The sequence below is a fragment of the Tursiops truncatus genome, chromosome 2, assembly GCF_011762595.2.
Source record: "Tursiops truncatus isolate mTurTru1 chromosome 2, mTurTru1.mat.Y, whole genome shotgun sequence".
In the NCBI taxonomy this organism is placed as follows: Eukaryota; Metazoa; Chordata; class Mammalia; order Artiodactyla; family Delphinidae; genus Tursiops; species Tursiops truncatus.
Window position 1 is genome coordinate 84,414,104 of NC_047035.1, and position 14,260 is coordinate 84,428,363.

The window sequence follows — 14,260 nt, forward strand, 5'->3', positions numbered from 1 at the left end:
GAAAAGAGCCTGTTTTTTTGGTCTGCATTATCACTTTCTGGACCAGGCTACTAGCTTAAGTACAGAGCACCCCAAAGTTAGGGTAAATACTTCATTATTTTGGACAATTAAGAAAATCTTTTTTAAAAAAATCCTACCAGCCACTAGAGAAATCAGTGGTATTGTAAACTCAGATTTATGGCTGCCATAGAGATATTTTAGAGTGGGTAGGGGACTTCTGAGAGATCCTTAGAATACAGTGTTTGAGACAGAGGCTCTTGGTTTTTTTCCTCTCTCATAATGAATATTCATACATCTTTGTAGGTGAACCCCATATACTGAAATAATTTGCTGTGTTTTCTAGTTTCTGCTATGGCTTTAATATCCTTATTACCTACGAACTAGCCTTTTAGAAATTTGGTTGTTAAAATGTCAGTTCTCAGTCAGATGGAGCCTGCTTGTACTAGAAGCTACGCTGGAGTTTTTTCAAATACACCTCCCAACCCTTTTCCCCTCCCACGTGACTCTTATTTATTGTCATTCATGATGCTGAATACAGGTAGAAAGAAGTATGTTGTTCTCCTCAGATTTGCTAGGACAGAAAACTAGGCAGGAACAACTGATTTAGGAGGTTAATGGGTAGTTTGTTTTAAGGAGAGACATGCACTGACTTTAGAGCAAGAAGATATTTAGCTAATTGTTGGGGGTGGGGAGGGGGACACAAGTTATGAAAGTTTCCTATCCAGAAAAAAGTGGGTGCATTGGTTATTAAGTGTAAGACTCAATTAGGGGGAATTCTTTGGTGGTCCAGTGGTTAGGACTCTGCGCTTTCGTTGCCAAGGGCCCGGGTTCAATCCTTGGTCAGGGAACTAACATCCACAAGCTGTGCCACATGGCAAAAAAAAAAAAGGTTCAATTAAGGAGAGAATAGTAGATATCTTGTGAATTATTCTCAGTCGTATCTTAGGCACATGAGAAGTAGAACTCTTTCTGTAAGGTTTACATTGACCAAGCCTGGGAAATTGGAAAGCACAACCTCAGTGGTAGGTTACAATGCTGTGGTGTGGCATTTTGGTGCTGTCACTTCCTGTCCCTGAAAGCATTTGGTAAGAGAAGCACCACCAAGGGTGCAGACAGGAGTGGCCGGGAAGAAAAATAACAGGGTTAGGAGGAGGGGAGCTAGCAGTGCTCATTCATGAGATTTAAAGTTTAAAAAAAAAAATGGCCAAAACAAAAAAGTCCATTCGTTAGGAGGAACAGAGTCCTAAATCGGGTACTTCAGAGTCCTTTTTAGAAACATGGTGAATCTTGTGGAAACAGATAGCTGCACCTAGATAAGAAATAGGAATAAAGCCTAGATTTTACCTTGTTACCAGTAAAAATCATGTTATCAATAGATACCAAGAAAACCCTTTATTTGTTGTTCAAAATTGAATATAACTACATTAGACAAAGTAAGGAAACAGCTGAATTATGTTCTATTGCCCTGTGCCTGAGCGAGAATGATTATTTTAAAAAGCTTCATGCACAGTCCTGTTTTCAACATTTTTGAGAAATAAAAACATTTGGCCCAGCCGTGCAGTTCAGCACTTGTCACCTGTTTTTTCTTCCCCAGAACTTCCTGGATACATTTTATGCTCCAGCTTACTACCACTTCAGAGTCTCTGGCCTCTTCTTGCTTTTCCCCCATTCCATTTTTTTTCTACTTTCTTTCTTTCTGAAGCTTCTTCTCTTTCTCTCTTAACCCCATTTAATCTTTTGAGCACTCCCACTTTGATCTAGTTGCACTCCTATTCCCACTATGTTATTGCTTGTTGGCTCCAATATTTTTATTAATAGAACATTTTGAAAAAGATACAACTTTTACTTAAAATTCATTTAGTAATAATTTTTCCAGGAAGTCAGCCTAGATACCCAAGAGCATTTTGTTGTTGCTTTACCATGCAGATAATACATAATCAGCACATACTGATAAAGGCCTTCACTGCTAAGCTAATATTTTCCTGTGTGTATATTCATTTAGTAAGGTTTTCATACACACAATACCTCTGGAAAAAGATGTTCCATATAGATGAATTATCCCAATACTAAAACTAAACTTTTGAAAGTTTAAAATATAAAACCACTATATTTGAAAATTTTTTTGATAGATCTTATTATATATAGTTTTTTAACTGATTTAGTCATGATTATGAATGACAGTTCTTATACTGTGAAATAATGACTTCCAAAATACCAAGCTCTGTGGTGCTGGTTTTTATTTTTCCTTTCTCCCCCAATACCGAAGGTAAGCAGTGGCCATTGTTCTCATCTCCTAGTAATCTGCTCTACTTCCATCTTCCTGTGTCTCTGATTTGCTCTGGGGTCAGGAAACCAGGGGGCCCCATAGAGTTTAGGTTGGAATACTCTGCTTTAGTACTTGAATTTAACAATAGCTATTTGAATTTCTCATAAACGTTTTTTTTTAATAAATGTATGTATGTATACATGTATTTATTTATTTATGGCTGTGTTGGGTCTTTGTTGCTGCACGCGGGCTTTATCTAGTTGTGGCGAACGCGGGCTACTCTTTGTTGCGGTGCGCGGCTTCTCATTGCAGTGGCGTCTCTTGTTGATGAGCACAGGCTCTAGGCGCCTGGGCTTCAGTAGTTGTGGCTCGCGGGCACAGTAGTTGTGGCTTGCAGGCTCTAGAGCACAGCTCAGTAGTTGAGGCGCACGGGCTTAGTTGCTCTGCAGAATGTGGGATCTTCCTGGACCTGGGCTCGAACCCGTGTCCCCTGCACTGGCAGGCAGATTCTTAACCACTGTGCCACCAGGGAAGTCCCCCTTTTTTTTTTTAGCATGCTTCTGGGTTCTTGGCTATGTAGATTACCATACAGTAGCACCTCATTTATCTAGATACCTAAAATCTCATCACAAGAAAAATAAAGTGATTTTCATGGACCACTTGCTTAAACTGTGTACAACAAATTCTGACACTTCCTACCAAATAGTGCAGTGGAGTACTGATTATATTTTACATTTTTTTTGGTGTCATTTGTTTCACTTTTGTTTTTATCTCCATAACCAGATTATAAGTTTTTGTGATTGAGTGTAGGGATTCTCTGTGTTTTCCAGTTAAATATAACTGATTGCTTGATTATAAGATACAGTAGTGCCCTTTGTACTTTGTTTGATTAATTACAAATAATTAATTTCTTTTAAGGGAAAAGAAAATTTAGCTATTCCTCACTGTTCTTTAGGCTGACATTTGCATATACTCTTCAACTTTGCTGACCCTTTTCTATCTTCAGTATCTTCACAGGGAAAAAATACCTAAATTAGGAACCATGCCCTCTCAGCACACCTCTTTGTTGGTCACTGTTAAGATCTAGAATAATGACTACCGAATCCTTTTGACAAACACTTCAATTTAGTGTAACACTCAGTTCATATAGGATCCTACAACTTTAAAACTCCAAGGGGTCGTAGAGATCATTTAGATTCCCTTATTTCAGATAAGAAAACAGGCTCCCAGAAGTTCCTTTTTCCATCATAAAATAGTACCCTCCATTTATATAGAACTTCATGGTTTCTGATGTGCTCTTAGCGTCTTTTATTCTGTCTCCTTTGAGTGTCACACTACCGGGATAGGTGGTCAAGGCGGTATTATTATTCCTACTTTACAGATAAGGAAACAGTCTCAGGTTAAGCGCTTGGGCCTTTATTCCAGTTCTTTTAACCTCTAGTCCCATAGTTTATCACTAGCCCAGCTGTTCTTCTTGAACCCTACTTACCTCAAAGTATTTCATTTCACTGTAAATTCGTTTCAGGAGTAACTGGGCTGCAATGGTTTCTACTCTGGGTCCTGAGACCTAGAATATGATCTTCCTTGTCCATTAGAGATAACCTCTCTGAAATGTTGAAGTTTCTTTGCTTTTCTGCCTCCAGGATAAAAGTACTCAGCATGTCAATGGCACCCAAGTCCAAGGCAACCACTCCCCACCCCATGTTCCTTCCTGTCTTTCAGCTGAATGCCAGGAAGGTCAGCTGCTTCCCAGAGTAGGGACCTGCTTATAACAACCCCTACACTCTCAGTATGGCACAGGGTTATGTAGTACTTTCTAACCCTCCTTGTATCATTAGATAATTGCCGTCCATTAGAGTATCAGTTACAGCAGTGAGAGTCAAAGTGCTAATCTCTTTTAATTTATTAGTTAAGACATCTTCCTTCTAGTCACTGTTTTAGGTTTTCATCACTGCATTATACGTAATACTTTCCTGGTGTTTTGTGTGAGCCTGCATGCATGTAGAATGCTTGAGAAAAGCAGGGTGTCAGTGTGTATTAGGGTCCTGACTGACAGTGGACCCTTTCCCTTTCCCAGATTGTTTTTAAGCAGCTCTCCTTGGGGGATGCTCTGGCCTCTGTACTCAGATGCAGATCAGCAGGCACTCATTTTCTTATTCTTGCCTTCTGTGTGGTACATTTTAGAGCACTTTTAAGGCCACAACAGAGCTTGCCTTTCAGTGAAGCCATAGTTCCCAAAACAAATTAAGAAAAGCCAGGTCATTTCTTCTACTCTCTGATGGATGGGGAAAGCCTGAGAGCATCTCTTTAATCATGCACTGTACTCTTTAGACCCCATTTACTACCACACTCTGGCAATGAAAGAATTAGTTTTCCTTCTGTCTTGGAGTCAACAGAATAAGGCTTTTGCAGGAATAGGTGAGCAATCTCTGGGCTAATGGCTGGGTTAAGATATTTCAATGTCAGTTTTGCCTACCACAAGTCTTGACCATCTCCTTTATGGTTTATTAGATTCTGTGATCTTGAGAGAAGAGGTACTGGGCAAGTATTTAAAATATGTGCTCAGACCAAAAAAACACTCAGGAGCTTCTGGTTTAAAGGAGTAAATGTAAAATATTACAAATACGATCTATTCTGCAGGAAAAAAATCTTTTGGGAAATTATCAGTACCCATTTGAGTCTCTTTCTCTATATTAAATAGGAGTAATGTGACTGGTCCCCATATTTTAAGTGATTATTTTATTTCCCTAAAACCCTGTCATATATAGTGAGTTTGGTTGTTTGCCATTGGCATGACAGACTCTATTGAGTTAGCCTCATGGGAGATGAGGCACTTCTGTCATTTCTTTTGAAAATTGTGTTGGAAGGAAAAAGACCAAGGTTCCCTTCCCACACTCAGGTTCAGCCAGGCAAGCCCTCGTTAAATTGAAACATTTTATTTCTTCTATTTTAACTCTTATCTTTTATCTCTCCCCTCCAGGGGATAAACATCATAGGCTATAGATGACAGTTGCTAAGCTTAGGCAATGGCAGATTGCAGCAGATAGACAGTGGAAGGATAAGGAAACCAGATAGCTTTCTAGCACCTCCTGAATTGGATTCACCTGTGTGACTTCACATTTAAGCCTTTTTTTACTCTCATACACAATCCCCCTTTTCCCCCCACCCTGGAAGTTCAGAATTTGACTCTGTTGCACGTGAGAAATCCAAATCTGTAGGTGAAAATAGACCTATCCACTCTAACACACATGTGACCCTGGTAGCTCACCCTTTATGCTCTCAGCCTTTTCATATTCCCATTGGGTAGAAGTACAAAGGGACTTCTTTGTACAAAGAAGGGATTTCTGTACAAAGAAGTACAAAAAGATACCCTGTTTAGAAGAGATGGGTCATGCTCATTTTCATAACCAGCCAATAAATATTGACTACTATGTGCATAGTTGTGCTATTTCCTGTAAACAAAGCCAATGCAAAAGATGTTTTATACATTATTACCTCTCGTAATATCTGTATTCTCAGCATAGGAAGTTGATATATTTTAGCTCAGTTAACTAGGAAACTGAACACTTTGGCCTCTTTTGGATTCTTTCAAACTGACCTAAAAAGTATCTTCCTTGAATGATTAAGATTTCAAACGGTTGAAAAATAGCTTTTAGAAGAGAAGCATTAGGATTTCTTTCTAAATAGTGATCTAAGTGTTGAATTGTTAAAAGTTTGAGAAGTAAATTCATTTATAAAGAGAAGTCGCTGTTAATGTATATCACTTAATACATAAGTGGTATATTACTTAATATATCATTTATTCACTTAATATATCATTCTAGAACATGGAGCTGTTTTATTTTCACTTGTCCCTTCTTCCTAGCTCCTGAGTACAAAAACAAAGTGGCAATGAAAATAACTAAGAGTAAATTAAAATAAAAAATCAGAAGATTAAAATAGTGCCCTTTCACAATATTTTATCAAGGTAAATTAACAGACTGTAGTTCTTAAAAATAGCTCATCTGGAACATTTCTAAGGTGGAAACCTCATCAGAACTATCCCTTCACCCCACACCCCCAAAAGAACTCCAAAGTAAATTTACTTCTGATCTTGGCTATTGTGAGGTAGGAGGTACATTTATGATGACATTATAATATGATCACATTATAGAAGGAGCAAAGACTTGGTGCTTTTGTTAAATATTAGATGTAGAATTTTTATGTTAATACCAGATTTATAATTCAATCTGTGATGATGGAAAGATGAATATTATTTTGATTTTTTTATCCTTCCCCTCCTTGGTTGGTTGGTTTGTTTATTTAGTATTGTCTCAGTTTGTTTTACAATTTCCGTTTTTTTAAAAAAAAAATTTATTAAAATATAGTTGATTTACAATGTTAGTTTCAGGAGTACAGCAAAGTGATTCAGTGTTTTTATATATACTTTTTAAAATTTTTAATTTAATTTATTTTTTTATTTTTTTAAATAAATTTATTTATTCATTTATGGCTGCATTGGGTCTTCGTTGCTGTGCAGGCTTTATCTAGTTGCAGCGAGAGGGGGCTACTCTTCGTTGAGGTGTGCGGGCTTCTCATTGCAGTGGCTTCTCTTTGTTGCGGAGCATGGGCTCTAGGCGTGCGGGCTTCAGTAGTTGTGGCACATGGGCTTAGTAGTTGTGTCTCGTGGGGTCTAGAGCACAGGCTCAGTAGTTGTGGTGCATGAGCCTAGTTGCTCCGCAGCATGTGGGAATCTTCCCGGACCAGGGCTCAAACCCATGTACCCTGCATTGGCAGGCAGATTCTTAACCACTGCGCCACCAGGGAAGTCTTGAATTTTACTTTATTTTATTTTATATATATATTCTTTTTTAGATTCTTTTCCATTATAGGTTATTATTGAGTATAGTTCCCTGTGCTATACAGTAGGCCCTTGCTGGTTATGAATATTATTTTTAGAGTACATAAAATAAAGTTTCTAAGTAAAGTATTTTTCACCTAAAATCATTCTCCTAAATTGACAAGTTAAAATATCAAAGGAGGTGTGGCTTAATGTAACTAAATAGTCTCTGTGAATTTAAAAAATGATTTTATGGTCTTTCAGACTTACAATTAAAGTGCTTGATGAAGATGATTTTTTTGGCCCTGGAGTGATCAGCTGTGTATTGCCTGCCTGTTAGTTTGATAATACAAGTTGCAGGTTCCTTATATTTAGATGTATGGGATCTCCTATTGAAGATCCAATGTAAACATTATGTTGTAGTGTAATATATGCAGATTTAAATATATATATATATATATACATATACATATATATATGTATATATATTTTTTAATGATGTATTATACTTTCTGACTCCTTGGAGTTGGTACCAGTGATACTACCATCCATGCCAAAGAGTGGCCTTCATCATTTTCTCCCTGTGTTTTCTGAAGTTTTCTCTTGCTAAAAAGCTTTTTATTCCCTGCTTTCCTGGGACCCACTCCAGAACTCAGCCATGCACTGTGTACTGAAACCCAGACATAACCCATCTCTAGCAATTGCTGACCTCTCTGCCACAGGAAACATTAGAAGCTGTTTCCTGTACCAACTGAGTTTTAGTTAACTCAGTTGACTTGCCATTAAGTTGATATATTTGCTTTTCTATTGATAAAAAGTATACTAATTAAATTTTATGTTTATTATATCAATTATCTACTGACATTAAGAAATTACAAACCAGAGGTTATGAAGTTTTAACAAAGGTTTCAAGAATCAATATCTTTCATCTTATAAAGTGTATTTGTTTCAGATCCAAAGCAGTAGAGACTTGGAATCATTTTGATGAATGTCAGAGACTCTTAATTCTTGAAACTTACAGCTTTTCTCAATAAAATCCCTGGTTCAATTTTCCTTTTTCTTTTTTCCTTGTAGTGGACTTTTGGGAGCAATAAAAATAAGAAGAAAGGAAAAGCCAGAAAAATAGAGAAGAAAGGAACCATGAAGAAACAGGCCAATAAAACTGCTTCCTCAGGCAGTTCGGACAAAGACAGTTCAGCTGAGAGCTCAGCCCCTGAGGAAGGTGAGTCAAGTGGTGCAGACTTGGGAGTGAACTCTTATTTAGTAGAAGCTGCAGTCAGAAATGGAGGGAAAAGGTGCCTGCATTACAATTACAGCATGGCCTCTGCCTTTATTGCAGGGGTCTCTAATCTTTTCAATGGTCATGGTCTGTTTAGAATCTGAATGAAGCAAGAAAAATACATGCATTCCAAAGCGTTAGTGAAGCCCTTGAAACCCATCCAGGAAACCCATGAGGATTCCCTGCGTTAGAATCTCCGTTTACCTTAACTTGAGTGCCTTCTCTTTCCTTTTTCTTGGTTATTCATAGGGGGAAAATCCTTGAACCAGATACAAAACTCAGTAAAAAAATGTTGTTTTGAAATGAGAATTTTTGCTAACACTAGTTTGAAAGTGAACTTGTTCCAGGACTAAAATGGTAAACTTTATATTTGTTTTGAGTAATAATGTTTATATACAAACTGGCTTGTACAGAATTGGCCTAACCTGCTTTTTAAGCACATGCCTGTGAATGTTAGCTCAAATTGAGTCAAGCACAAAATTGCTAGTTTAACATAATACTCAGTTACAATATGTAATGCTTTTTTCCATCACCCTTTGTCCTACCAAGATCCAGTATCATTAGGAATTCACTAATCAATTTAATGACTTATTAAAACACTGATTTTTTTAAATGCCAACTAATAAATGTAGAAGAAAGTATAGTTAGACAATCACCATTTTCAACCATCATAGTAATAATTGAAGTGTTATCAATGAGTGTTAAAACCACTGGATGATAGTTTGTTGAGGAACAAGATGTTTACACAGTCTCAAAGCATCTCCGTATACTTATTATGAAAATTGAATATGGACTATATGTCAGATAATGCTATTTCTTAAATGTTAAATTTCCTGAGTTTGATCATTGTATACTTGGTTATATAAGAGACTGTCCTTTTTACAAGAAGTATTTAGGGGTGAAAGGTCACAATCTCTGCAGCTTACTCTCAGTTCAGCAAAATAAATGATAAAAATGTGTAAATTGTTTTATGTATGTAGACAGAAAGTGAACTGGCGATGTTAACAGTGGGTGAACCTAAGTAACAGATGTACGGGAGTTGAATTATTCTTGCAACTTTTTTCTGTAGGTCTGTAATTTTTTCAAAATACAAAAGTCAAATTAAAAAGATCATGTTGGTTTCTTAATCCAGCCTAAGTTTCTGTAACCTGTGTTTGCATTTGCCAAAGGCAGACCAAGCGTTTTCCCAAGGGAGGTGAGATGACCATGTTCCACTTCACCTAGAAGAGCCAAGGGGTAATGATTATCAACACTGTGGGGCCACCTGTGGCTCTCTCTTCTGCAGCATCACCTAATCTTGTGTTTGGTCTTTTGTTGCAGGTGAAGTGTCAGATTCTGACAGCAACAGCTCCTCCTCCAGTTCAGATTCAGACTCTTCCTCAGAAGATGAGGAATTCCATGATGGCTATGGAGAAGACCTCATGGGAGATGAGGAAGACAGGGCCCGTCTGGAACAGATGACAGAAAAGGAGAGAGAGCAAGAACTGTTCAACCGCATAGAGAAGAGGGAGGTGTTAAAAAAAAGGTAAAGTGGTAGTCTTAATGATAAAATAAAATAATAAAGTAATTTCCCAAAGTTCACATTTGGAGCCCTGTCTTCACAGGATTCAAGACTTGAAATTTCTTCTCATTATTTATGAGTTAGGAATCTGACTATCCTCCCAGCATGCTTTTTGTATTTTTTTTAAGCTCAAATGTTAAATTGCATTTTGATATACAAAGCTGCTTCAGTATTTTGGATTACTTTTGCCATATTTAAATGGCAGAAGTTTTTCCTTATCTCCTAACAGAATTTCAAGGTGAAAATAAACTTGACTTTGTCTCAGGAGATAAAATAGTCCTCACAATTTGGATCCTTCCCTACCTACCTAATATTGCGAAATAAACAGAAGCATTTTCCTTGGCAGCAGTTAGTCCCATTTCGTCTGGGAGCCTGTCTGTCCCTTCTGGAGACCATATTAAGTCTGGTGAGTTATTCTAGACAAGAATGTTTGGCTTTCAGTCAGCAGCAAGTAATAGACATTTGTTTTGAGTGTGAATGCTTCCACGGTTACCTGTATTGGAACAAACAGGACTTAAGAAACTACCACGGTTGCCACATGGTTAAGAATGACTTCTGAAATTTGTATTTCTGAATTGGGGAGAGCATAACAAGAGGTTCTCATATAAGGCCAATAGGGCCCTATGATAAAATCACAAAGTAGCTTAAGAGTAGTGGGTGGCTGATCTCAAACTTGGGTTTTTTATTTTTCACCTTATATGAATGAAGCAGTTGACTGACTGATTCTGTGACTTTTTTAGTGATTGGAAGAATGTTTACAATGATGATAATTAAGACAGAAGTTCAGAGCCAATCACAGAAAATGGAGGTTTTTGTAGCTCATTTGTTTAGCTGCAAGGCAGTACAATACGGTAACTCAGAAACTTTCTCCATGTTTTTAATGTAAACACCATTAGCATCCTGTTTTATAGCCAGCAACACCAGTAGTGAGGTATCATTTTTGGTTGTTAGATTCTTCACCTATTCTAGAGCTTCCTCTTTTTTTATTAAAAAAAATTTTTTTTTAAAGGTAAGTGCAGGCAGCATAAAGGTAGCTTGGTTGTGCAAAGAGCACTGACATTTTCCATCAGAAAGTCTAGGCTCAGGACTTCCCTGGTGGTCCAGCGGTTAAGGATCTGCCTTCCAATGCAGGGGATGCGGATTCCATCCCTGGTCAGGGAACTAAGATCCCACGTGCCGCAGGGCAACTAAGTCTGCGTGCTCTAGAGCCTGCACGCTGCAGCTAGAGAGCCCGCTGCCACAGCTACTGAGCCTGTGTGCTCTGGAGCCCGTGCGCCGCAAGGAAACATCCCACATGCCACAACGAAGATCCCGTGTGCTGCAACTAAGACCCAATGCAGCCAAATAAATAAATATTTTTTTAAAAAAAGAAGAAGAAGAAGAAAAATCTAGGCTCAAGTCAAACTCACTGGCCAGGTTATCTGAATTAGTCACTTACCCTCCTCATTCCTCAGCTTTCTCGTTGGGGATTGTTGTAAGTCTTCAGTGAGATAATACATATAAGAACATAATGTAAATATAAGCTGTTAACTTTTTTAAAATTGAAGTATAGTTGATGTACAATATTATATAAGTTACAGATGCATAATTTAGTGATTCACAGTTTTTAAAGGTTATACTCCACTTATAGTTATTATAAAATATTGGCTATATTCCCTGTGTATATCCTTTAGCTTATTTTATCCTTTAGCTTATTTTATACATAATAGTTTGTACCTCCTAATCCTTTAGCTTATTTTATATATATCCTGTAGCTTATTTTATATCCTTTAGCTAATTTTATACATAATATCCTTTAGCTTATTTTATACATAATAGTTTGTACCTCCTAATCCCCTACCCCTATATTGCCTCTCCCTGCTTCCTTCTCCCTGCTGGTAAGCACTCGTTTGTTCTCTATATCTATGAATCTGTTTCTTTTTTATTATATTCACTAGTTTGTTGTATTTTTTAGATTTCACATATAAGTGATAGCATACAGTGTTTGTCTTTCTGTGTCTGACTTATTTCACGTAGCATAATCTCCTCTGAGTTCATCCATGTTGTTGTAAATGGCAAAGTTTCATTCTTTTTTATGACTGAGTAGTATTCTATTGTATGTATATACACCACATCTTCTTTATCCATTCATTCCATATTTTGGCAATTGCAAATAATACTGCTATGAACATGGCGGTGTATGTGTCTTTTGGAATTAGCATTTTTGTTTTTCAGGTATATACCCAGGAGTGGAATTACTGGGTCATATGGTAGTTCTATTTTTAGGTTTTTCTTTTTTTTTAATATTTTAAAAAATATTTATTTATTATTATTATTACCTTTTGGTTTCTTTTTTTTAAACATCTTTATTGGAGTATAATTGCTTTACAATGGTGTGTTAGTTTCTGCTTTATAACAAATTGAATCAGTTATACATATACATATGTCCCCATATCTCTTCCCTCTTGCGTCTCCCTCCCTCCCACCCTCCCTATCCCACCCCTCTAGGTGGTCACAAAGCACTGAGCTGATCTCCCTGTGCTATGTGGCTGCTTCCCACTAGCTATCTATTTTACGTTTAGTAGTGTATATATGTCCATGCCACTTTCTTACTTCGTCCCAGCTTACCCTTCCCCCTCTCCGTATCCTCAAGTCCATTCTCTAGTAGGTCTGCATCTTTATTCCCATCTTGCCCCTAGGTTCTTCATGACCATTTTTTTTTTTTAGATTCCATATATGTGTGTTAGCATAAGGTATTTGTTTTTCTCTTTCTGACTTACTTCACTCTGTATGACAGTCTCTATGTCCATCCACCTCACTACAAATAACCCAGTTTCGTTCCTTTTTATGGCTGTGTAATATTCCATTGTATATGTGTGCCACATCTTCTTTATCCATTCACCTGTTGATGGACACTTAGGTTGCTTCCGTGTCCTGGCTATTGTAAATAGAGCTGCAGTGAACATTTTGGTACATGACTCTTTTTGAATTATGGTTTTCTCAGGGTATATGCCCAGTAATGGGATTGCTGGGTCGTATGGTAGTTCTATTTTTAGCCTTTTAAGGAAACTCAGTGTTGTTCTCCATAGTGGCTGTATCAATTTACATTCCCACCAACAGTGCAAGAGGGTTCCCTTTTCTCCACACCCTCTCCAGCATTTATTGTTTGTAGATTTTTTGATCATGGCCATTCTGACTGGTATGAGATGATATCTCATTGTAGTTTTGATTTGCATTTCTCTAATGATTAATGATGTTGAGCATCCTTTCATGTGTCTGTTGGCAATCTGTATATCTTCTTTGAAGAAATGTCTATTTAGGTCTTCTGCCCATTTTTGGATTGGGTTGTTTGTTTTTTTGATATTGAGCTGCATGAGCTGGTGTAAATTTTGGAGATTAATCCTTTGTCAGTTGCTTCATTTACAAATATTTATTTATTATTTATTTATTTAGGCTGCACCGGCCTTTAGGTGTGGCACACGGGGTTTAGTTGTGGCATGTATGTGGGATCTAGTTCCCTGACCAGGAATTGAACCCAGGCCCCCTGCATTGGGAGCTCAGAGTCGTACCCACTGGACCACCAGGGAAGTCCCTATTCTTAGTTTTTTAAATTATTATTATTATTTATTTTATTTATTTTTGGCTGCATCGGGTCTTAGTTGAGGCACGCTGGATCTTTCATCGTGGCTCGCGGACTCCTCTCTAGTTGTGGAGTGCAGGCTCCAGGGTGCGTGGGCTCTGTAGTTTGCAGCACACGCGGTCTAGTTGAGGCGTGTGGGCTCAGTAGTTGTGGCATGCAGGCTTAGTTGCCCCGCAGCATGTAGGATCTTAGTTCCCTGACCAGGAATCGAACCTGCATCCCCTGCATTGTAAGGCGGATTCATTACCACTGGACCACAAAGGAAGTATCTATTTTTAGAGAAACCTCTGTACTCTTTTCCACAGTGGCTGCGCCAGTTAATTTTCTCCACATCCTCACCAACATTTGTTATTTGTGTTCTTTTTGATGATGGCCGTTCTGACAGGTGTGAGGTAATATCTCATTGGCGTTTTGACTTGCATTTCCCTGATGATTAGCAATGTTGAGATCTTTTCATGTGCCTGTGGGCCATCTGCATTTCCTCTTTGGAAAAATGTCTCTTCAGGTCTTCTGCCCATTTTTTAATCAGGTTGTTTGTTTTTTTGATGTTGGGTTGTATGAGCTGTTTATATATATATATTTTTGATATTAACTGTGTATTGGCCATATCATTTGCAAATATTTTCTCCCATTCAGTAGGTTGTCTTTTTGTTTTGTTGATGGTTTCCTTTGCTATGCAAAAGCTTTTAAGTTTAATTAGGTCCCATTTGTTTATT

The 14,260-nt window shown here is 37.6% G+C and overlaps 1 protein-coding gene across 2 annotated transcripts in view; it reads left to right on the plus strand.

The window, feature by feature from the left end:
- RTF1 (RTF1 homolog, Paf1/RNA polymerase II complex component) overlaps positions 1-14,260 on the plus strand; it is a 49,143-nt gene that overhangs the window by 15,624 nt on the left and 19,259 nt on the right. For both annotated transcript variants that reach the window (XM_004311519.4, XM_073800756.1), the window contains exons 3-4: positions 8,160-8,307; positions 9,685-9,889. In XM_004311519.4, coding sequence (XP_004311567.1) covers positions 8,160-8,307; positions 9,685-9,889 — 353 coding nt within the window. The remainder of the gene's footprint in view (positions 1-8,159; positions 8,308-9,684; positions 9,890-14,260) is intronic.